This window comes from Pseudonaja textilis, chromosome 1, assembly GCF_049901715.1.
Source record: "Pseudonaja textilis isolate UNSWEBS1 chromosome 1, rPseTex1.2, whole genome shotgun sequence".
Classification (NCBI taxonomy): Eukaryota; Metazoa; Chordata; class Lepidosauria; order Squamata; family Elapidae; genus Pseudonaja; species Pseudonaja textilis.
Window position 1 is genome coordinate 270,620,949 of NC_141990.1, and position 22,624 is coordinate 270,643,572.

General features: G+C 40.3%; 2 protein-coding genes across 5 annotated transcripts in view; both read right to left on the bottom strand.

The window, feature by feature from the left end:
• Positions 1-5,608: 5,608 nt before the first annotated feature.
• JMJD7 (jumonji domain containing 7) lies at positions 5,609-17,518 on the bottom strand. Its single transcript, XM_087921780.1, has 8 exons — positions 17,410-17,518; positions 16,331-16,484; positions 13,348-13,601; positions 11,510-11,566; positions 10,705-10,800; positions 8,094-8,170; positions 7,564-7,723; positions 5,609-5,830 (listed from the first exon to the last, which is right to left on the bottom strand). The coding sequence occupies exons 1-8, from the start codon at positions 17,486-17,488 to the stop codon at positions 5,721-5,723; spliced, it is 987 nt and encodes a 328-aa protein (XP_087777906.1). The 5' UTR covers positions 17,489-17,518; the 3' UTR covers positions 5,609-5,720.
• Positions 17,519-19,846: 2,328 nt separating this feature from the next.
• Positions 19,847-22,624, bottom strand: part of MAPKBP1 (mitogen-activated protein kinase binding protein 1) — a 135,219-nt gene continuing 132,441 nt past the window's right edge. For 3 of the 4 annotated variants that reach the window (XM_087921788.1, XM_026709745.2, XM_087921786.1), the window contains one exon: positions 19,847-22,528. The gene's annotated coding sequence lies outside the window, so the exon portion shown is untranslated. Of the gene's footprint in view, positions 22,556-22,624 lie in introns of all 4 variants that reach the window. The other variant, XM_087921787.1, reaches the window with a different exon arrangement.

Below are 22,624 nucleotides of genomic sequence, written 5' to 3' on the forward strand. Positions count from 1 at the left end.
TGAACACCTTCAATTTCTGTCTGATGGGAGGAAATTTTGTCCAGGATGTTTATATTGCCTATCTTATAGAAGTAGCTACACACACATACACACACATATACACACATACACACCATTCAGAATCAGACTGAGACCATGCCCTTCACCTACCTCCACATAAAAGTTTCCCCTAGGCTGGTTCTTGCTCTGTGGCACTAAGACCCAAGCAAACATACCTCCCTGCCAATTCCCTGGGGGAGAGGACATGCCCCCTCAAGCAATTCACTCACTGAAGAAGTAACAGAAAAGAGATCTCCAAACCTCAAGCTCTGATTGTGACTCAGCAATGATGCTGCACAGTTGCCCAGTAAGGCTGAATATGTTGCACTGGTAATCTCATTAGGAGGAGTCCCAGAGCTGTGCACAATTTCAAAATACTAAATAGCTTGGATTGCGCACTGGCTAACCTCAATTTGTCCTCACAAACCGTCGATGCACTAAACTAAGCTAAGGCAGGTCCAGGAAGCAACCCTTGGAAATGGGCAGCCAGTAGTTATTTATTAAAGCAAAACCATGGCTGTGAAGAATTGTGGGGCTTGTGCTTGCTTCAAACATGACTGGAAGCTCACAGAAAGTGACATCAAATCTCTGAAAATAATTGGCATAGAAAATTGGATACTGTAAATTTCTTTCCAGAACTTTTGCCCTGGCTGCTAGACCTTTTGATGAACTCTTCTATTCCCTAATCTAAGTCATTGATGAAGATGCTGAAGAGTACTGTGCCTAAGACAGAACCTTGTGGTATCCCACTGCTTACCATGTTTCTAATAAAATAAGGCCGGGCCGTATTTTTTTGAGCCCCCAAAACTGGCTAGGCCGTTTTTTTGGAGGGTGACAATTCCCCACCACATGCACCCCCACCCCCACCACGTACACACACCTTTCCATGAGGCCGCTTCTATCAGCTGGTAGAAGCGCCCCAAGGGCAGAGTCACCAGCCGCTTCTATTGGCCAATAGAAGCAGCTGGTGGCGAGGCATGGCTATGCATCAGGTTCCCAACTGCAAACTCAATCGCATGCATATACCATTGTCAGAGTAAATATCACATCCCAAGATTCCTGCTGCATTTCTGCTTCCCGAGCCAGCCGCTCTTCTTCATCCCCTCAGGTAGCCCTATTTCTCCCCACCCCCGATTTCCCACTGCAACCACTTAGACAGAATGGGTTGCAGAGTGTCGCTAAAGAAGCTGATTCCACCTATCGCCTGCAACGCATGGTTCTGGGCCCCTCTGCTTAGGCTGCCAACTAAGGGAACTCGCAGTTTACTCAATTGCTCAGTTGGTTTCAAAGGGAGGTTAGGGGGATCTTTGTGCCCCTTGCCATTCACTAGCGTCTTTGAGGGGGAAGGTATGCTTTGAGGGGGAACACAGAGATTGCTGTCTGTAAAACTGCGAGCTAAACAGCCTACATTTATCGTACCTTCTTCTCAAGGTTTTGCTTGCAGCCTGTCCACTGACAGGTGGTTGAGTCCAGCTTCTCCCTTGTGTGAATGGTGGGGTATTTTGGCATCTCTTTTCAGACAATACAAGGGCAAGGGTAATCCACAAGTATAGTTTTGGCTTCTGCAAAGACATTGTAGTGTGTGGCGTGGTTTGCGCAAATACGGTACCTACCTTGCCCCATTCCTGTAGTTTGCCTGTAGAATAAGACGATACACATCTCTTAAATCTCCAATTCCTAGATATTCCAGGACATTAAAATAACTTAAATATTACAATATTCATAGACAAAGGAAGGGGTAGTATTTGTGTGTGTGTTACTTTTCCCCAGAGTCCAAATAATCGCAAGTCCAATATTTATTTGCATTTTATTCTACGCTTCCTCTAAAGGGGGGGGGGAACGGACTTCATTCTTCTTTAATTAATAATTTTCAAACAAAAAGTAAGATAGAATAGCTGTGCTGTCCCAGCCAGCCTATGGGAATTGGATAGGCAATTTTCTGCCTTTAACCTCAAGTCTCCAGACTTCGCTATGCAACCTCTAGTGCCTCCTTGTGGAGCATGCAACACTAGCAGGCATATTTCTGCATGTAGACTGGATCAAAGTCATTCAAGAGACTTTGTGGCTAAGCACAAAGTTGAACTACTAAGCTGCCCCTGATCTAGTGACAGGGTTGCTCACCCCATATTTAGGCATGTATATATTTCATTCCTATTGCATGCCTGGTTGGATCCTTTAATTACTGTACTGTAATCTAATTTCCATAACAGTTAACTGTCAGTTTAATGCTTGCATTTGCACAATGTACTAACTTTAATGTTCTAACTTTGCTTCTTTTTATTATTTACCCTGTTAGGCAACTTAGTTGACTTCTTGGTTAACTTATAATTTAATGTATTGAGCAATCCAAGAAAATAGACCACAGTACAGTAATTGTGTAACAAAGCTAGGTGTGCTGTGCAAGCACAAGGAAAAAAATTCAAGGATATCTGCAGTTATTTGTTGTGCAATTATTCTGCCTTTTAAGTGAATATCTAGATTTCATCATACTTAGCTCATCAATCTATATTTTCTGCTTCTTTGTTTTTTTCTACAATAACAAAAATCCATTGAAAAATGATAGGTGAAATAACTGCAGTGTGTTTCTGACTGGCAGCGTTAGCCACTCTTTTAAATTTTAAAAGATCCAACCAGGCATGCAATAGGAATGAAATACTGTATATACATGCCTAAATATGGGATGAGCAATCACACTTGGCCAATAAAGTATTCTATTCTATTCTATTCTATTCTATTCTATTCTATTCTATTCTATTCTATTTCTATTTCTATTTCTATTCTTTGTGCTTAGCCACAAAGTCTCTTGAATGACTTTGATCCATGCACTATTCTATCGTACTTTTTGTTTGAAAATTATTAATTAAAGAAGAATGAAGTCCCCCCCCCCTTTGGGAGGAAGGGTAGAATAAAATGCAAATAAATATTCAACTTGCGATTATTTGGACTCTGGGGAAAAGTAACACACACGCAAACACCCCCCCCTTCCTTTGTCTATGAATATTGTAATATTTAAGTTATTTTAATGTCCTGGAATATCTAGGAATGAGGGATTTAAGAGATGTGTATCGTCTTATTCTACTGGCAAACTATAGGAATGGGGTGAGGTAGGTACCATATTTGCGCAAACCATGCTGCACACTACAATGTCTTTGCAGAAGCCAAAACTATATTTGTGGATTAGCCTTGCCCTTGTACTGTCTGAAAAGAGACACCAAAATATCCCACCAACCACACAAGGGAGAGCTGAAGCTGGACTCAACCACCTGTCAGTAGTCAGGCTGCAAGCAAAACGTCAAGAAGATAGGGTAAAGGCGGGCTGCTTAGCTGGCAGTTTTACAGACAGCAATCTCCACGTTTTCCCTCAAAGCATACCTCCCCGCTCAAAGACGCTAGTGAATGGCAAGGGGCACAAAGATCCCCCCAACCTCCCTTTGAAACCGATTGAGCAATTGAATAAACTGCGAGTTCCCTTAGTTGGCAGCCTAAGCAGACGGGCCCGGAACCGCTCATCGCAGGTGATAAGTGGAATCAGCTTCTTTAGCGATCCTCCTGCAACCCATTCTGTCCAAGTGGTTGCAGTGGGAAATCGGGGGTGGGGGAAATAGGGCTATCTGAGGGGACGAAGAAGAGCGGCTCTCTCGGGAAGCAGACATGCAGCAGGAATCTTGGGGTTGTCTGATATTTACTCTGACAATGGTATATGCATGCGATTGAGTTTGCAGTTGGGAACCTGATGCATAGCCATACCTCACCACCAGCCACTTCTATTGGCCGATAGAAACGGCTGGTGACTCTGCCCTCAAGGAGCTTCTATCAGCCAATAGAAGCTGCCTTGTGGTTAGGAGATTCTGCCCGTGGGGTGCTTCTATCGGCCAATAGAGGCGAGCCTGCCCATGGGGTGCTTTAGCTGAGGTTTCTATCTGCCGGGGGCTCCTAAAGGCAAGTTTTCCCCCCCACCCTTTCCCCCCATTTCTCTTCACCTCGTATAGTTCAAGCGATGTGAGAAATGGTGGGGAATGCATGGTTTAAATAGGCCTCAATTTTGGGGGAGGGGCTTAATTTCACCTCATGCTTATAAAACATGCTGGGCTTTCCTATTTGGGGTGGGGGCATATTGTTGGAGAACCACGGTACTTCCCTCCATGTAGAAGTAGTACCATTAACAATGATTCCTATATAGTTTGTCAGACAGTTACAAGTCCGTCTGGTGGTGGTGATCTCTCTAGTAATTTGTGGTCTACTTTGTCAAATCTCTTATGTCTACAGCATTTTGCTGGTCTACTAATTTAGTCACTGTCAAAAAATGAAATAAGATTGATTTGGCATGAATTTTTTTTTAACAAACTCATGCTGGCTTGTTTCTAGATGTTCACAGAACTTTTCTTCTGGATTACACTGATTCAGTTGTGTTAACAAGGGTGTAATAAATCTAGATCTGGGTTATTGATAAAAGATTGCAATGTAGTAAGTAATTATAGTCAAATTTTGTAAGTTATTACAAATTCATAAATTGTGTGTAGTTGGTAATCCTTTGCACCTTCTATCCAAAGAGTCTGTTTGTCATTGTTTGAAAGCAAAGTTCTGTAGAGAAGTGGGATGTAACAGACTGTAAATAGCATATTACTTTCCCATTTTAAAAAAATTGGTACCACATAGCTAACTTAAACTTACATAACTGCTCTGTATTGTGTCTAAAATCTTTTTAAAAATAAGTAGTCGCTCAATAATGTAGGTTTTTTTAATCCATACGTCATTTAACAGCTTATAACAGTAATTTAGAGTATTGTTCCAAGGCAAGAGTTTAATCATCTAAAAAATGCCAAAGATTAGACAAAGTTCCAGGTCTAACGTCTTCATAACTTTTTATTTCATTCCTCACTTCATCAGTCCTCACAGAGATAGATATGTGTGGGTCAAATAAAGCTAGTAGTCTGTAGTTAGGACATAGGGTAGCCATCATATCCCCCACTGTTTAGCTGGAGGCCCATTAATCCCATTATAGGGTACAGGTGGTAACCTGAATATTATCTGTACTGTCAGGCAAATTATGACAAGAGTAAGTATTCTGCAATGTATTCTTTTCTTTGCTGGTGATGGTGCGTGTTGATCCCTGTCATTCTGAGAGGCAGCTTCTATTCTAGAAACCTAGAAATGTTGCAATGATTGCAGTGCAAACAGTGTGACATAGCGTAATGCTTGAACCAGGCCCAAACTTAGAGATGAACATATTGCTTGAAGGCCTAATGGGTAAAGAAACAGAAAGCTAGCAGATACTACGCACTTATCACTACTTCACGTTTTTTTCATCCAACAGACATATATAGATGTTGAATGATACTGAGGATATTAAACACTGCTTATCTGCAGAAAACCATTTTACACTAGAAGTAGTGTCATTTCCAAACATTATCCTGAAGTCTCACTGAAATGGAGATAGAAAATCTGTTTAATTTTTAAGTTAATATTGTTATCTTAATCAGAATATGATTTGGTGATGAAACAGCTGTGTAAGATACAGTTTGACCAACATCTCCTATAATGCATTCATATTACATAAAAATTGCCGTTTGTCTTTATTATGCAATTATTTATTTATTATTTATTATGCAATTATTTATTTAAATTATATGAATAAAGATATACAAAAATTGTATGTACAGTTCCATATCAGATGTAAAAGGTTAGGTGTTCCACGAAGAATCCAAAATTGGTTGTGCAACTTTTGTGAGAGAATCCAGCAGCTGATAATAGGAGTATTTTAGATCGTATTCCATATCATACCAATAATTCACTGAGGAAGAAAGAAAACGTTTTTTAAAACTATTAATAGTATTCTTACCCCATAATTTAAGCTTTATAATGAACTTTGTGATTCAATGCAAATTAAAAACCAACATACAGGTAATCTGCATTTTCTACCCTTAATATTACCAATTCTCAAACCAACACTGGGTTTTTAGAGATTCTGTTATTGGAACCTTGGAAAGAAGTAATCCAATTGTTCTGCCCATTATAAATAAATCCAGCCAAATGATTTCAACAGTTCTGCTTCAATAAACAACTGTATAACTAGCATTAGTTACTACATGGCTGTAATGGCATTCTCATATAGTATTTTCAAATGTAATCTAGTTTTATGTATTTTTCATGGAAACATAATTTATGTGGGTTTTTTTTAAAGGTGGGTGTGAAGTGGAGAGATATCATATAGAATCCACTGGGAAGGCGGTTTTTACATGGATATAAGCAAGCTAGTCCTTGCTGAACTGTTAATTAGTGCAATTTCTACAGCTAAGCAATATGATTTGTAAAGAGCAATGTTAAGTGACCTCATCCCCTAACAACCACAATTCCAACAGTCCTCATTGCTGTTGTTAAGTGAGAACCCCCTTGCAATTTCCTGCCAGCTTCCAACAAGCAAAGTTAATGGGAAAGCTGGCAGGAAATACCAAATCCCAGGCAAGCTGGTAAGCAGGCACCTGGCACCTGAGAACAGCTTCTCACTTCGAAGTTCTCACAACAACTCAACACCTGGTGATTGGCCCGCTTTGGACTGAGCAGTGGGAAGGTTTTTGATAAACAACTTTTTTTAACCAAACATTTTAGCGTGGGAACTTTAGATCCTGCCTATTTTCTTTGCTATCACCTTCTCGCAATAAAAGTTCCTTTTGAAATGCTACCTGTTTCAAGAGTTCTGCTTTCTTGAGGGGACCACTGAGGCAAGATCTTACACCTGGTTTATGATCACATGATCGCAAGAGTGTGGAGATGACCAATCATAAGTTCCACTAGTTCAGCATTACAGGAACTTCAAACAGACACTGTCATTAATCAAAGACTACTTACAGCCTATATCCAATTCTTAGTTTGATTTGCAGCAGAGAAACCGTTAAACTGTCAAAATATAGTGGTAGAATTTGAACTTTCCAATTAAAATACAACATTATTTTCAGATCTCATCTGTTCAAAGACTGGCTTGGATTCTGAGTTGCCTTCCATAAAATAAATATTATTTCAAGCGGAAGTTCCAACTACTAGAAGAAGATATAGTTTTTAGATATTCTTTCTTTTGTTATCTACTATGAGTAGAATTTGAATGAGTGAATCTACGATCTATGCCTACAAAAGTGGTTTATTTTGAAATAATCACAGTATCTCTCCTGCCAGGTAAGGTCCCTACGCTCATCCAACTCTGCTACTCTTGTTTTTAAGATTCTTTAAGCATCTTGTTTTTTATAGATACTTTCGGTTTTAATACATATGTCTTATATGTATCATCTGGGTTTTTCCTTTTTTTTTTTCTTCTGTGAAATTCTGGTATATTTTCTATGTATTTAAATTGCCTGCATCCCATCCTTTTTTATAATGGCCTATGATAGTAATAAAGATTTGATTTGATATTTTGGAAGACATTGAATACAATCTAACTGAAGACAGAAGAAGGAAATCATTTACATATTGACGGAGAAATCTGGTAGTTGTAGCTATTGTAAATTAAAAGATACTTTTGGGCATTTTTCTTACCTGCTATGCAGCCATGTGATTGCTGAACATGATGGAACCAAAGAGAAGGAAGATACAACATTTCACCAGACTTCACATTACATCTTAAAGGCTTTGCCTGAGTGTATTCTGGGTATTGTTTCAGATCTGGACTTAAAGGATCTAAAGGGATCCAGGGTACCTTTGTGGATGAAAGGTTAATATGATATTAATAGCTATTAATAAGATAATTATTTCTTCCAGAATTGAATCATTTTTTTTCTTTTTAAGAGAAATATTTGAAAAGCACTGAAAAGAGAATCCTTCACAATTATTAAACAATACTGCCAATATCAAAGGATTTAAAAAAAAAACAATTGGTGTGGAGAAGTGACAGGTTCCAGAAGCGCAGCCATCACTGCCACCCTCCACTGATCTGGGCTTTGTGGCAGAATGGCTAGATGGAAGCCTCTCCTCAATGCAAAGCACTTGAAAGTCCGTTTGGAGTTTTTTTTTTAAAAAAAACACCCAAAGGACACTCAGGCTGTGAGGAACAAGATTTTCTAGTTTACCTTCTCTGCCATTTTATCTTCCACAATATCAAATGACCCATCTTCTGAGATGTGGTAAGTTGCTGGTGGATATAACTCTGGAACATAAAGTACAGATAGAATTATATTGTTTACAATTAACTCTGCAATTCCCACACTGTGTATGTACCACAGCACCTCAGGGCAATGTGGCAAACTCATAGGAGCACCGTGGGGTATTTTACCACTTAATACAGATTGTTACCCTTAAAACAGATTGTTTTACTGGAATATTTTTTCCAGAAATCTGAACTTGAATTTATATAAAGCCGGTGTGTGTGTGGGGATGTATTTGTGTATGTATTTATTTATATAAATATTAAAAAAACATATATAAGTCCACATTTAAACATCTGATGTAATATTGAAGACAAATTAGGCATTCTGTGGGAATTCATGACTGGAATTCTCTTTTCCTCCCTTTCTTTTTAATTCACTGGGAAGAAGAGTTTGGAATGGGGCCACAACACAGCATAAATACTGCATAACTCTTTGATTAATCAATCCAAATTCTAGCTCCCAATATATATCAGCATTGGAAAAAGTTAACCATACTTTTTCCCCTTCAAAGTTAGCAGCAATTTCAGAAGAAGTGAATTTAGCAAGGAGAAGATCCGCTCCCTCCCCATAAGCAATGGCATCATTCTAAAATATCCCCACTTTCACATAGTCACTTTTACAAATATTCTAAAAACAGGAAAGAAACCACAAAACCCATGTAATCCTTAGTTTGGTTACTGGTTTTTTTCTTCCAGAAATTGTGCCAAAAGTTCGAGATCTACAGTATAGCCTCCTCCACCCCGATGTGTTCCAGTTTTTTGAGGAATCTAACTCTCAAAATGACCAGGCCACAAAATTATTGTTCCAATAATCTATAGAGCCGTGATGGTGAACCTATGGCATGCGTGTCACAAGTGGCACGCAGAGCCATTTGTGCTGCCACGCAAGCCGCAGGCAAACTTACCTCACTGTGCATACCCGAGCCTCACAGCTGGTTTTTTTGGGTTAGTTTGAGGCCTTTTTCAGCCACCCAGCGGCTTGGAAAAAGCCTCTGCAAGGCTTCTCAGGCTGAATTATAGGCCTGTTTCGTCACTTCCTGTAATATCGGAAGTGATTAAACGGGCCTATAATTCGGCCTGAGAAGCCTTGCAGAGGCTTTTTCCAAGCTTCTGGGAGGCCGAAAAAGGCCTCAAATCAGCTGAAAAATCAGCTGTAAGGCACAGTGCAGGTAAGGGGGTGCGGATTGTGCGCACATGCGCAGGGGATGTGGGGAGGGGCACGCGCATTGCATTCTGGGTTCCTGCCCGCGAGTTCGGGCATGCTGGCATGCTCACAATTTTTGGCACAGGAGCCCCAAAAGGCTAGCCACCAGTGATATAGAATTCAACAGGTTGGGAAAGGTTATTGCAGTGCATTATGCCCAAGTGCAGGTAGTCCTCAACTTACGACCACAATTGAGCCCAACATTTCCTTTTCTAAGCAAGACCATTGAGTGAGTTTTGCCCCTTTTTATGACCTTTCTTGACACAGCTGTTAAAGAAACCATTGCAGTGAACTGTGTTACAGTTGTTACAATAATCTGGCTTCCCCCTTGACTTTGCTTTTGTAAGGTCGCAAAAGGTGATCACATGATCTTAGAAAACTACAGCTATCATAAATATATACCAGTTGCCAAGCGTCCAAATATGGATCACATGACCACAAGGATGTTACAATGGTTGTGTAAAAGCTGTCATAAATCACATTTTTTCAGTACTGTTGTAACTTCGAATGATCACTGAACAAATGGCTATAAGTCAACCTGTAATGTTTTCCTTGTCTCACTACAGTTAACATCTCCTGGATCCCTGATGGCAAACCTATGGCACGCGTTCCACAGGTGGTATGCAGGGCCATTTGTGCCGGTATGCAAGCCGCAGGCAAATTTACCTCACTGCGCATGCACGTGCCTCAGAGCTGATTTTTGGCTGGTTTGAGGCCTTTTACGGCCTCCCGGAAGCTTGAGAAAAGCCTCTGCAGGCTGAATAGGCCTGTTTCATCACTTCCTGTAACAAAACGGCCCTATTCGGCCTGCAGAGGCTTTTTTCAAGCCTCTGGGAGGCCGAAAAAGGCCTTAAATCAGCCGAAAATCAGCTGTGAGGTGCAGTGGAGGTAAGGGGGAGGCGGTGGCGGGGGGATTGCATGCACCTGTGCAGGGGGCATGGGGGAGCGCACATTGCCTTCTGGGTGCTGGCATCCGAGCGCCAGTGCACATGCACAATTTTTGGCACAGGAGCCCAAAAAGGTTAGCCACCAGTGTCCTGGGTGAACAAGAAGCCAAAGCAACAGAAGAGGGAAGGGCCAAGAGGTACCAAAAGGATCTCATGTTCTTATCCTTTCTAAGTGTCTCATAAACCTCAGCTGTATCTACCAAATGTGCACCTGTGTTGTATTGTGATTATCCATGTTTTGCTTATATTTTTTTAAAAAAAAAATCCCTGCAGCATAGCAAAATATTAGGGAAGTTGAAGCTTGGGGATTTTTTTTTAATGACTCACAAAATATCAACATCATGTAGCTGACACCATTCCTATCCATTTCTCAAAATACCTACCATATGGGATGAAGGGACGGTCACTGGGTGGATGTAACAAAAAATGTTTTTCTCCAGAAATCACGCAGTACAAGTTTTCATAGTGGTCTTTGTGTACTAAGATTGGGGGGAGAAAAATGAAAGACTGGGAAAAGGAAGAGGGAATGGTCATTTGTTACCTCCATAATAAACATAGCACAAAAATAAAGCACAAGTATGAATTTGTAAGTGGGTTAGTTTTTTTATTTTGCTATCCACCGATCATTTAAAATACTGATTATAATAATATTCAGCAATCGGGACTTGAAAAAACAACAACTCAGCAGGTTTCTAGGTAAGCCTTTCATTACACAATTGCTCTGCCTGATTCCTTGAATTGAGTCCAAGCGTCATTGCCTGTTATTTGTAATCCTGTGCCTTCTGATCACCCCTCCCACCCACTTTCTTCCCTCCAAAATTCTGTCCAGGTGAAGTAACTGCAACATAGGAGTGGGGAACTAGGTTCAGTTATAGTAACAGTTAGGAGTAAGGAAGATATTTCAAATATTGTTCCCCAAAAGCAGGAATTTTCCTTTATTTTTTAAAAAGGTGTTTTGGTACTCAAATTTGCCTACCAATTATGAATTGCAGCAGAGAATATCTATGGAGATTGTCAGTCATCCAGGTCAAGGTTGTACCAAAGGTGCTTTTTCAAGAGGCAACTACACTTTCTGTTTGTTTTTTTAATCCAAGAAGCAAAATGTCTTCAAAGAAAAACCACAAAGTCCAGTTGCCTCTTGAAAAAGCACCTTTGGTGCAGCAGTGAATGCACTGTTCTCATACATACATGAAGTCACTGCAGAAGATTCTCCCAGCCAGAAATTCACAGCATCGGGCTTCTTTCCTATTTAAAAAAAAAAGTCAAATCAGAAAAAGGTCTGGGTTCTGTTATCTTACCTTGCAGATCTTCTGATAAAGAATTTTACTTTCACTCAGTCAATTAGCAGCCTTTCTTAACATCCTTTCTGAATAAATCTGGAAGAAATAGCTGTTAATGCCTCAGAAATATATATTATCACTATTATGCACAAGGATGAATAAGTGCTTTCCCAATGAAAGCAGCTGACAACAGAGGCTCATTTCCATTCTGAGTTTTTTTTCCTTCCTAGCATTTTCCTGAAAGTACAGGATCTGCTATTTTCAGATCTCCCAAGTGTGGCTGAGAGAGTAATTGTCCCAAGGTCAGCCAACTTTCATGACTAAGGCAGGACCAGAATTCATAGTCTCCTGGTTTCTGGCCTGGTGCTTTAACCACTAGATCAAACTGTCTTTCTCATGTTCATTCTCTTCTGATTTTAAAATTCAATAGAGTCAAACTCTAGGAATTGGAAGATATCTAATAAAACATCCAATGCAATCTTCTGCAGTAGCCATCCACCAAGAAATTCAATCGCTAATCTAGGCAGACAGTTCCACTGCTTAAGAGTTTTTATCAGCAGGAAATTTCTTCTAGTATTCTGCAAGATTGGCAACACCCAGATGTAATTATTTAAATAGATTTCACTGTCAGTGTTATCGTTAAAAAAAACCCCAATCTAACAACTTGGGATAATTGAACCTATATCCTCTGTAAACTTCTAGAATAGGTTTTGGTTGGGGAGAAGGGAGAAATAAACTATTTTTTTCTAGATAATAACGGAAGAACCAAATACCACATTAACTCACATACCAGCAACACTTCACCATCACATAAACTAAATATGGGAACTAAACTGAAGCCAATGGTTTTACCTCTAAACTAGGTAAATATATTCAAGGAATTGTTGAATATAGTTAGGGATGTCAAAGAATTCTGATAATACAAGTAAAATATAGAAAACACCTACACAAACACTTGCAGCATTTAATGAACTCTGGAGGTTGATGAAATTATGCAATATGATTAATTATTTCTAATTTTATTTTATTATATTACACCATTTAACATATTATCCTTAGATCTTCAAAATTTCTGCTCTTGTTTTCTGCAAGCACCTACTAAAAAACAGTAATTCACAGGTTTAATACCAACATCACCAGGGGACACTGAGAACTTCATGGGAAACAACTCCACCTATTGGTGCAAATGTATCTATAAAAATGGACATTTCACAAAGTCGAAAACTTCAACTCATGGTGGTTGCATTTGCAGGATCAAAGTCATGCCCCTTTTTCTGTATGCACATTTTAAAATGTAACATGGCTTCCACTGAATGATTACAGCTTCCGTTGGACTTTTTCACACTGCCCCATAGCGTATCCTTATGTCACTCCTAGAAATGGGAAGCACAATTTGTGGTTTTAGGGCTTTCTTGAAACTCTTAAAAAACTTTGAGCTAGCCTGCATGTGTTTGATAAATTAAACATTTGATTTTTAATTTGACACAGAATAACATTAACTGCATTAAAATACTTCTGCTAAAGTCTTGGCAGGCAATATTTACTACACCACTCAAAGGCTCTTGGTCATTCTGACCAACAACATCAAAAGGCATATAACTTATTATTTATATGGGAACTACATTCACAATAATAAAACTATCAATTTTGACTGCATCTTCTCCATGAGCAAAGGAGCATTCCAAAGCCAGAAAGCAGCTGTCTACTATAGTGCCAATTCTGGAATATTAGGATTTTAATATTTACCCAGTGCTTCGCTCATCCAAGGTATCTCAGGCTCCACATCACCTATAAGTTCAGGAAATTCCTCAGTCAGGTTTGAACACTGTTTCTGCACATAGAACACCCCTGGAGAAGTTATCTTCTTTTCCAAAATGTCCAAAAAAGCACTGAAAGGCATATGACGCTCCTCTGGCATAACAAACCAGTCCTGATAAACCGCATCAGCATAACCATTGGGGGTTACTGCCACACTCACCAGCTTGGAGCCCATTATTTGCCTGCAACAAAAATATCACAAGAGATTTATCCTTGTGCAAGAAACAGATTTATGTCAGTCACAATGTTTTAGGCAAAAGTGGATGAACACGCTCAGATGCGCTGGAAACCTCATCATCAAGACATCATATGATGTTATGTCTCCTCTTGGAGATTCAAACGAACAAACACAAAGCAGCCGTTTCACAATCAAATCAAACTGAAGGAAAATAACAAGATAACGACTGGCAGAAACGGTTAGAACTCCCCTTCAAAATTCAAACAAACAGAGATCTCTTTGCAGTAACGTCCTCATTCAAAATAGACATTTTGTTTCTGGCAAAGGCACCAGCTCAGCTGTGTCCTTTTATACCCATTAAGGCAACGTGCTAATTAACTGGCTTGCCCTTCAGATTAACGCTTCCTGGTTCTGACGTCAATCCACGATCTAACAGTCATCAGATTCAAAATTCCTAACAGGGCCGATCCTGCCAATCACAACACTATCCCCACCGCAGGGCCCTTCCCCGAGTCTGATGATTAACTTGACGATGTTTCGTTGACAACCCCACTCTGTCTCCCACAGCCAATGGAGGTGTCGCTCGCTCCAATTGTCTCAGGTGGTCTACACATTGGAGACTTGGAAAAGAAATACCGTTCTGCGACCAAGCCACCAACGGATTGTGCAAACGCAACCAGGACATTCCGAGCACCAAAGGGAGATGAAGGTTCGAGGTGATATAAAAACTTATCGCCTCCTCATGATCCCCAATGATCATACGCACTGGCTGGGTAGCGAAACGAATGGGCCCAGACTTGAGCTCACGCCCATCCACGGTTTCCACCTTAATGGGTGGATGTACAGCAACCAATGGGATCCCATAGTGCGTAGCAAAAGCTCGGTCCATAAAGCTGGCTGTAGCCCCTGAGTCCACCAACGCAACAGCAGGAATTCCTCCTTCTGTGACTGTAGAAAAATTTGAGTGTCCAAAAGTAAATGCCGAGGAGGGCCAGGATTTACTTCAGCAATTTGAGGTGGGGATGTGAAATGTGTCCGACCTAGGGTTTCCTTGAGGTCAGGTCTCACCCTGTTTTCTTGACGAGCCAAGAGTGGTTTCAGGTACGGGTCTGCGGTTCCTCTCCGTTTGCAGGAATTAACAAAATGTCCCAGACCCCCGCAATAAAGGCACAAACCTTCCTGGAACCTTCTCGCACGTTCTCGCACTGTTAGCGAGGGCGGAGTGCGCCTAACTCCCATCGGCTCCTCAACATTAACCGTGGGTTGGAAAACTCTCGTGGCGTGGGTTGTGCGAAAACGAAGATGGTTCCATACCGAGCCGTTTGCGCCCACGTTGCTGTAAACGAGCTTCAATTCGTAAGCACTGAACTATCAATGCATCCAAAGTTAAAGCCCTCTCTGCATGGACCAGCTCATCTTTGATGGCATCAGACAAGCCTTCCTGGAATGCAGCCATATGAGCCGGTTCGCTCCAATTGGAATCCAAACATAACAAACAAAATTCTGCAACGTAATCCTGCAGGGAACGCTTCCCCTGATTTATGTCCCATAAACGTCTGTCCACAGTTTGTATCTTAATTGGGTTCTCAAACATCACTCTCATTTGTTGAAGAAAACCCTGAAATCATTCAACAACGGGCTATCTTGAACTAACAAAGGAGTAGCCCAATTAGCAGCCTGCCCAGATAAGAGGCTAAGAATGAATCCTGTCTTGGCCCGATCATTTGGAAAGTTTTCAGGCCTCAAGGACATAAATAATTGACACTGCCCCAGAAATGCCGGAAACGTTTGCCCAGAAAATTTCTCCGGCATGGATACTGGGCTTTTCCTCACAGGAGGGGCAGGGGGAACAGCAGCAGGGCTTGGTAAGCTGGAAACATAATTCAGCAATTGTGTTACCTGATTCTGAAGCGTCACATTGCTTTGCAGTAGCTGATTAATTTGCTGTTGCTGCTGCTCGACCAAACGCTGCAGTTGATTTGAATCCATCTTGCTTTAAAGATGGTTTGTTAGGCCAGAAACAATAATGTTATGTCTCCTCTTGGAGATTCAAACGAACAAACACAAAGCAGCCGTTTCACAATCAAATCAAACTGAAGGAAAATAACAAGATAACGACTGGCAGAAACGGTTAGAACTCCCCTTCAAAATTCAAACAAACAGAGATCTCTTTGCAGTAACGTCCTCATTCAAAATAGACATTTTGTTTCTGGCAAAAGGCACCAGCTCAGCTGTGTCCTTTTATACCCATTAAGGCAACGTGCTAATTAACTGGCTTGCCCTTCAGATTAACGTTTCCTGGTTCTGACGTCAATCCACGATCTAACAGTCATCAGATTCAAAATTCCTAACAGGGCCGATCCTGCCAATCACAACAATATGAGGTGTGTGTATATAAAATAGATATGGTAGATAGATAAATAGATAGACACACAGACAGACAGACAGACACCATAGATCAAGGTTCTTCAAACTTGGCAAGTTTAAGACTTGTGGACTTCAACTCCCAGAATTCCTGAGCTAACATGACTGGAGGAAGAATTCTGGGAGTTGAAGTCCACAAGTCTTAAAGCTGTCAAATTTGAAGACCCCTGCCATAGAGGATAGATAAATGATAGATGATAGATAGATGGATGGGTGGGTGGGAGGATGGATGTAGGTAGTGGGGTGGGTGGGTGGGTGTACACACATACATTTACACATATCGCATCTTTATTACTTGTAGCCTCCTACCTCAAGTAACCCAAGGTCCACTTCTTCAGAGCCGGCCAGTGGTGGAAAGCATTTCGGATTATACATGGTTTGTTTGGGCAGATCCATTCCCGGTAGAATTCCAGGGGAGGTGGAAGAATATCAAGGTACGGCACTGATTCTGACCAACACAACTCTATTCACACAGGGGGGCGAAAATATATGAACACTGCAATCATTTTAGGGATTGGCAACTCTGCCAAGTTTTCTTGGAGCAGTTATAATTCTGTCATTCTTCCCAGAAGATTTGGTAACAGACCGAGGAGTAGAATAATTCATATATACTGTACTCAATATTTTTGCTGTGCAAACTGGGACTGCGGTGTGCCACAAGTGAACGGGCCTAGGCTTTTGGGAATGTTATGCTCCAACTTCCTAGCTACATTTCTACCAACAGCCTCCATATGACACTTCATTATCACTGCTTCGTTACAGAATGTACAGCATTTTGTGGAGCCAGATCTCCCAATTTGGAAAGTAGCAAACACATTGGTTTGGAAATCGGAACTTTAAGATCACCAGGGTTATGACAATCGACTTGGGGCATTACCAACTTTGCAATGCAAATATTCCCTAGATCAGGGGTCTCCAACCTTGGCAACTTCTGGGAGTTGAAGTCCACAAGTCTTAAAGTTGCCAAGGTTGGAGACTTCTGCCCTAGATGGCAGCAAAACTATGCCAGCTTTTTTATTTAGGGGGGTGGGTTAGCAGGAGGGGGGGGCGTTGCAGGTTTCCAGGGCAGAGGACCATCCCGCGTTCTTTGGACCGCCTTAACACAGAACCCAATCGGCGAGACAAATTCTGCTATGACGCCCCTAAATCCTAAAACCTCCCCCTGTAAAAAAAAAAAAAGAAAAAAAAGAATGTGGTCTGCAATATTCAGCATGATACTAAATTACTATCGTTCTCTTTTCCTCCGGTAGTTCTTAGTCCATAAATGGATTGTATATATACTCTTATTTCCATTTATGCACTGGTAGAAGCAGGGAGGGGTTAGCAGGGAGGGGTTAGCTTTCGCTGTCTCTAACGTGCCTCTGATCACAGACACACACCCCGCTCACCCCGGGCTTCGGTGGGGAAATCAGCCAAACAACGCTTCATCGCTTGCAGCATCCCAACTTCCCTTTCAGGCTCCGCCATCGGGAGTGGGGGTGAGTCTTATGTGCGCGTGCGCAGCGACGACGACGACGACGACGACCGGCCTTAGACCACGCCCCTTCCAGACTCCGCTTTCTCCCTCCGCAGGGGAAGACGCTACACGCGCCTCACGGCTCCGTCGCACACACATACACCCCTCCCCCAGCTCGACTTCAGCGGCTGGTTGCGGGGCAGAAGGCAAAGCCTCTCAGACCGTCTGGAGGAAAAAGTGTTAAAGAAACCCCAGCGGCGCCACAAAACTTACGAGTCTCACACACACAATACAAAGTGTCCAAAATTGTGCTGGATATCAGGTTCTGCAGTTAGGAGAAGACAGAAGAGTCTTTCACCCTAGAGATGCTTCATCCCACAAGCACATTCCAGCTGGAAAAATTCTAACTAGGTTTCACTTGTGGTCAGAAAAATGCCCAAAGCAAGCCACAGTATACTAATACTGGTTCAAAGGGTGTAGTTTCCGCTCACTCCCAAATCAAAGTTAAAGAATATAATCATTAAAATATGCTTTTTGACAACCCAATTAAAATGCTGTCATCCCAATCCAGACCACAAATTCAACTGTGATTAAGGAGTATATGTCTTATTTAGTTTACCTTAATCACAGTGCATAATCCTGCCAAGTCCAGACTCAGCAGTTATTTGTGAAGCAGCATTTCTGCTGTCCCCCATTTCTATTTATTGTTGATGCTATTATTTCACTTTTTATATTTATCAGATGTGCATGCTGCTCATCCCGCTGAAGGTGACTCCTATCCATTTCCATAGGTAAGGGTTTATTTCCAAACCATACTATGCAAATGTTGTAAAACATGCAAATGCAAACATAGCTAACATTCATATAGTCAATTCTCGTGAGATGGGCAGCTATATAAATTTGATTAATTAATTAATAGTGCCTTTGAATAAGTCTTGACTCCTGCCAACTCCCAGGACAATATGCTACCGTTTTCTCGGAAAGATTTTTTGGGAAGTAGTTTGTCATTGCTTCCTTCATAGGGCTGAGAAACAGTGACTGGCTGAAGATCACCTAGCTAAGTGCCTAAGGCAGGAGTCTCAGAGTTTCTATCATAGTGCCTGAACCACTTCTCCAAAGTGGTTTTCCTGAGCAGTATTATGGAATCAAAGTATTTTCTGTGGCAAAACTATAACTGTTACTACAATTACTACCATCTGTACCACATTGTCACACAAGAAAATATGTAAGTCTTACTTTTCGACATACAGTACATTTGTACTAACTAATGTTTCTCCCCATTACAACTAGGCTAGTTAACAGATCATTGCTGAAACATACGAAAACACAATTGGCTCTGTTTACTGTACTAATTTTTACCTATTTGGTAGTTCTCTTTCTCTTTGTTGTAGGCTATTAAATATACACTGAATTTAAGGTGACTGTACAGGTGGTTCTTGACGAGTGCTCCATGGAGGGTTGACCAGCAAAATGTAAATTTACACATACTGCACAGGAAACTGATTTATAGAACAATAATTAGTGGTAGCTTAAAGAACTTTTGCCTGTTTTCACAGTTCAAAATTACTGGAGGAAATATAGTATATTCCACTTTATTTTGTAGCCTCACTAAGTTCATCAATTGCCTCAGGAGTGGGATTCTACCTGGTTGGTTTTATAGAACCAGTTGTTACGATTCTGTGCAGTTCGGAGAACTAGCAAATTGCACCACTACCCAGTCACTCCTTACCTGGCATGCACGCCATTCAACTTGCCTGCATTGTGCCTTCACCTAATTTTTGGTAAGTTACTATTTTTCCTTCCCCCCCTCCAACAATCAGCTGTTCTATCAGCTGTGCCATGCAATTTAGATTAGCTAGAAAGCAGGAAATTGTTGGATTTCTTGCTTTCTAGCTAATCTAAGTTGCCTTCGCCCAGAAGGCTTCCCTGAGGCCCCAGTCAGGGGTAGTATTCAGGGGGTTGGGGGGGAAGAAGTGGCCTGAGAACAGAGCTGAACCTTCCTTATGACTGAAGCTTCTATTTTTCAGTGCAGACTCGGGCAGTAGATTGCAGAAAGGTAGATCCGTGAGTGGCTCTGTGATTCTGCAAGCAACTCAATCTGCCTTCCTGCTTTGCCTGATTTTGGGTAAAAGTTGTTCTTTTTTATAAAAAATATTTACATAAATATTTACAATGTTTACATACAAGACATGCCCAGGCAGTCAGGTGACCACCAAGCCACGCCCAGTCAGGAAGCCATGACCACCCAGTCACATGACCACCAAGCCACACCCACAAATTCGGCTATGCCCATAGAACCATTTGTTAAGAAATTTGAATCCCATCCCTGAATTGCCTTAACAAAATCATAGTAAACAATAGCATGAAAATAAATTTGTAACAATAAATTTGTTTATTGAAATTTAGACATTGAGTACAAATGAATGCAGAATTAAAAATACCCCCCAAAGTCGCTCACAGTGCAAACCCCCCAACAACCATTAAAACAATTTTCAAATAATTATAAAAGGACATTGTAAAAGGTTCATTTTCCATTAAAATCAAGATATAAAACACAATTTATAAATAAGGTTTAGGGTTGTTTTCTCCTTTTAAGCAAGTGTAAAATAAAAAGGGAGTGTTGAAAGAACACAGATAAAAGCTATCTGTACCCTAGGCTTAAAGATACGTTGTGTAGACATGGCTTACTGTATTCCTAATTTACAGCAGGTTAGCCCAATGTAAGCAGCCCAGCTTCAGCTTATTATTTACAAATAATACAGGAATTTTTTTTTAAATCTAGAGAAATAACAATTTAGTCAGCAATACCCAAAGGGCCGTACAGTAGCTGCTCTGCTTTCTGAATCTGTAATATTTTAAATATTGGATTCTGTAGATCCAGTGGGTGAGTGCACATACATGACAATGTTACTTATGTTTTAAAACACTGCCTTCGGTGTTGGCTGGTTCTTTCTTTGGGATCAGTAAGTTCTGGATCACTGGAGTGAAAAGGAGAAGTGAATAAGCCCCAATATCAAAAAGATATTTATACAAAAAAGAAAACAAGTACAGGTACATAACAGGACATTCATATGTAGAAACACCAGATTCAAATATCTATAACTGGTGTGCACATATTTCAGCCTTTGAAAGTTTTCCTGTGTTTTATAGAAACAGGGTGATGTCCCATGCACAGTATTTTTTTTAATAAAGGCTATCTTTGAAAAGAGAAATAGTATAAGAAACTTTAAATCACATTAAGAAACATTTCAGAAAACACAGAGACAATATGCAAATATGACATCAGAAATTGATCTTTTACAATCTCTCTTTGAGTTTGTTTTTAATATGTAGAAATTGCATGCATACATTAAAAACATTAGAAATAGAACAGATTGAAATACTGCATTTATATTTTTCCTCTCCCTAGACAACATGTTGACATTTCCTTAAAGGGCTAATGGACATCCATAATAACACCAGAAAAGCTGCATGCAGTTGAAAACAAAAGGATGCTAGCTGTCACAAAATCTTCTTATGATCTAACTTTTTAAAAAGCAATGCTCCAAAGTTTACATTTGAATTACTATAAGGTGCCACCAATGACAAAAAAGTGTATTTTACATCAAGTATTTTCCATGGAGAACATGTAGGATTTTCTCTTTGATTCTTTCTGACCACATAGAGAAAATAAAGGAGGTCAGAATCTCATGGAACTCAAATGGCTTTGAAAAATTTTATTGGCTGAGAATATTTATTCCCAATGCCCAAATCATATATATTAGTGGGAAAATAAAGGGCACTTAAAAGACAAACATATCTCAATTTTTAATTACAAACTCATTTACATTATCGTTTAACTGCTATCTCTACTTACAATGTCTCTTTTCCATTCCATAACTTTTTCATTCTATTTCCCTCCTCAAGTCAACTGATTCTCAGCCCTATAACTTTCCTAGAAGCCTTCGGTATGCCTTTAAATGAAATATTAGAAATTACAGGCCTATCCATTCCTCATTAAATATCTACTTACTCAAGACTCACAAAACTACAGTTCTAATTCACATCCAAATCCCCATCGGTATTACAGTATTTTCCTACCTGATCTAAGTTCCCGATCTAAGAATAACACAATGAAACTTATACACTGGAAACTGCTTTGAAATTAACAGGAGTTTTGATGTTGCCTCTTATTCAAGGCAGTCCCTGATTAATCATTACTTGTTAATGCTTGAGGTATAAATTATCAGCAAATTGATTTTATTTCCAAAGACATCTGAACGTTTGACCCTGTCAAGATTGAATAGACATTCTGAATTTCTCATTGTTCATGCCACAGGATATCTGGAAGCATGACTTCTTTACCTGAGTGCATGTGTTCCAGCATAGGAAAGATTCCTGAGCATTGAACACTTTTTACAGTCTAGATATGAACAGGAAGAAGATAGTTTGGCTATTAAGACATTTCCCAACATAGATGTATAGAAAAAAAGCCACATTAATTTTCACTTAAATTAAGAGTATATTCCAGCAGTCTAGCAATAAGACTCTTTTTTCTTGTATCTCTGGATTTAAGCATCTACAGCTGGAAGGAAAAAGCTCAGTTTTAAGAAGTGTGTCAACTATCATTCAAATCTAAGCAAATCCAGAAATGACATAATTAAACAGCACTAACTGTTCCAAGTCTCCAGCCTTGGAGTTCAATGGGCAGCCAAAATGGAAACAGATTTCTTTAACACTGCAGTGGTGCTGAGTTGAAAGCCAATGAGATTCAGACAAAAAGTTATACTACAGGTGGCCAGATATCTGGAGCAGTGAAGACAGATGTTCACATGACAGTTTACAAAATGCAAGTAGAAAGTCGGAAATATCTAAATCAGCCTATTCCACCATGGCGCCCTCTAGATTGACTGTGAGCGCAAATCTTCAGAATTTTACTTTAGACCATACTGGCTAGGAATTCCCAACACAGTTGTTTTAACCTCAACAAATCTAGGAGGCAGAAGAGGGAAGCTAGGCTATAACAATGAAGCTATTTATTAAAATGACCAGATCATCAGTAAGAAACACTGCTATTGTCTAAGCCAGGGGTGTCCAACCTTGGCAACTTTAAGATTTGTGGACTTCAAGTCCCAGAATGCCTCAACCAGCATTCTGGGACTTGAAGT

Coding starts and splice junctions, on each gene's coding strand:
- JMJD7 (XM_087921780.1), bottom strand. CDS start 17,488: ATGGCGGAGCCTGAAAGGGAAGTTGGGATGCTGCAAGCGATGAAGCGT. Junction 13,602..16,330: donor TGGACCTTGGGTTACTTGAG/GTAGGAGGCTAC, acceptor TTTTTGTTGCAG/GCAAATAATGGGCTCCAAGC. Junction 10,801..11,509: donor ATCTTCTGCAGTGACTTCAT/GTATGTATGAGA, acceptor CCCCAATCTTAG/TACACAAAGACCACTATGAA.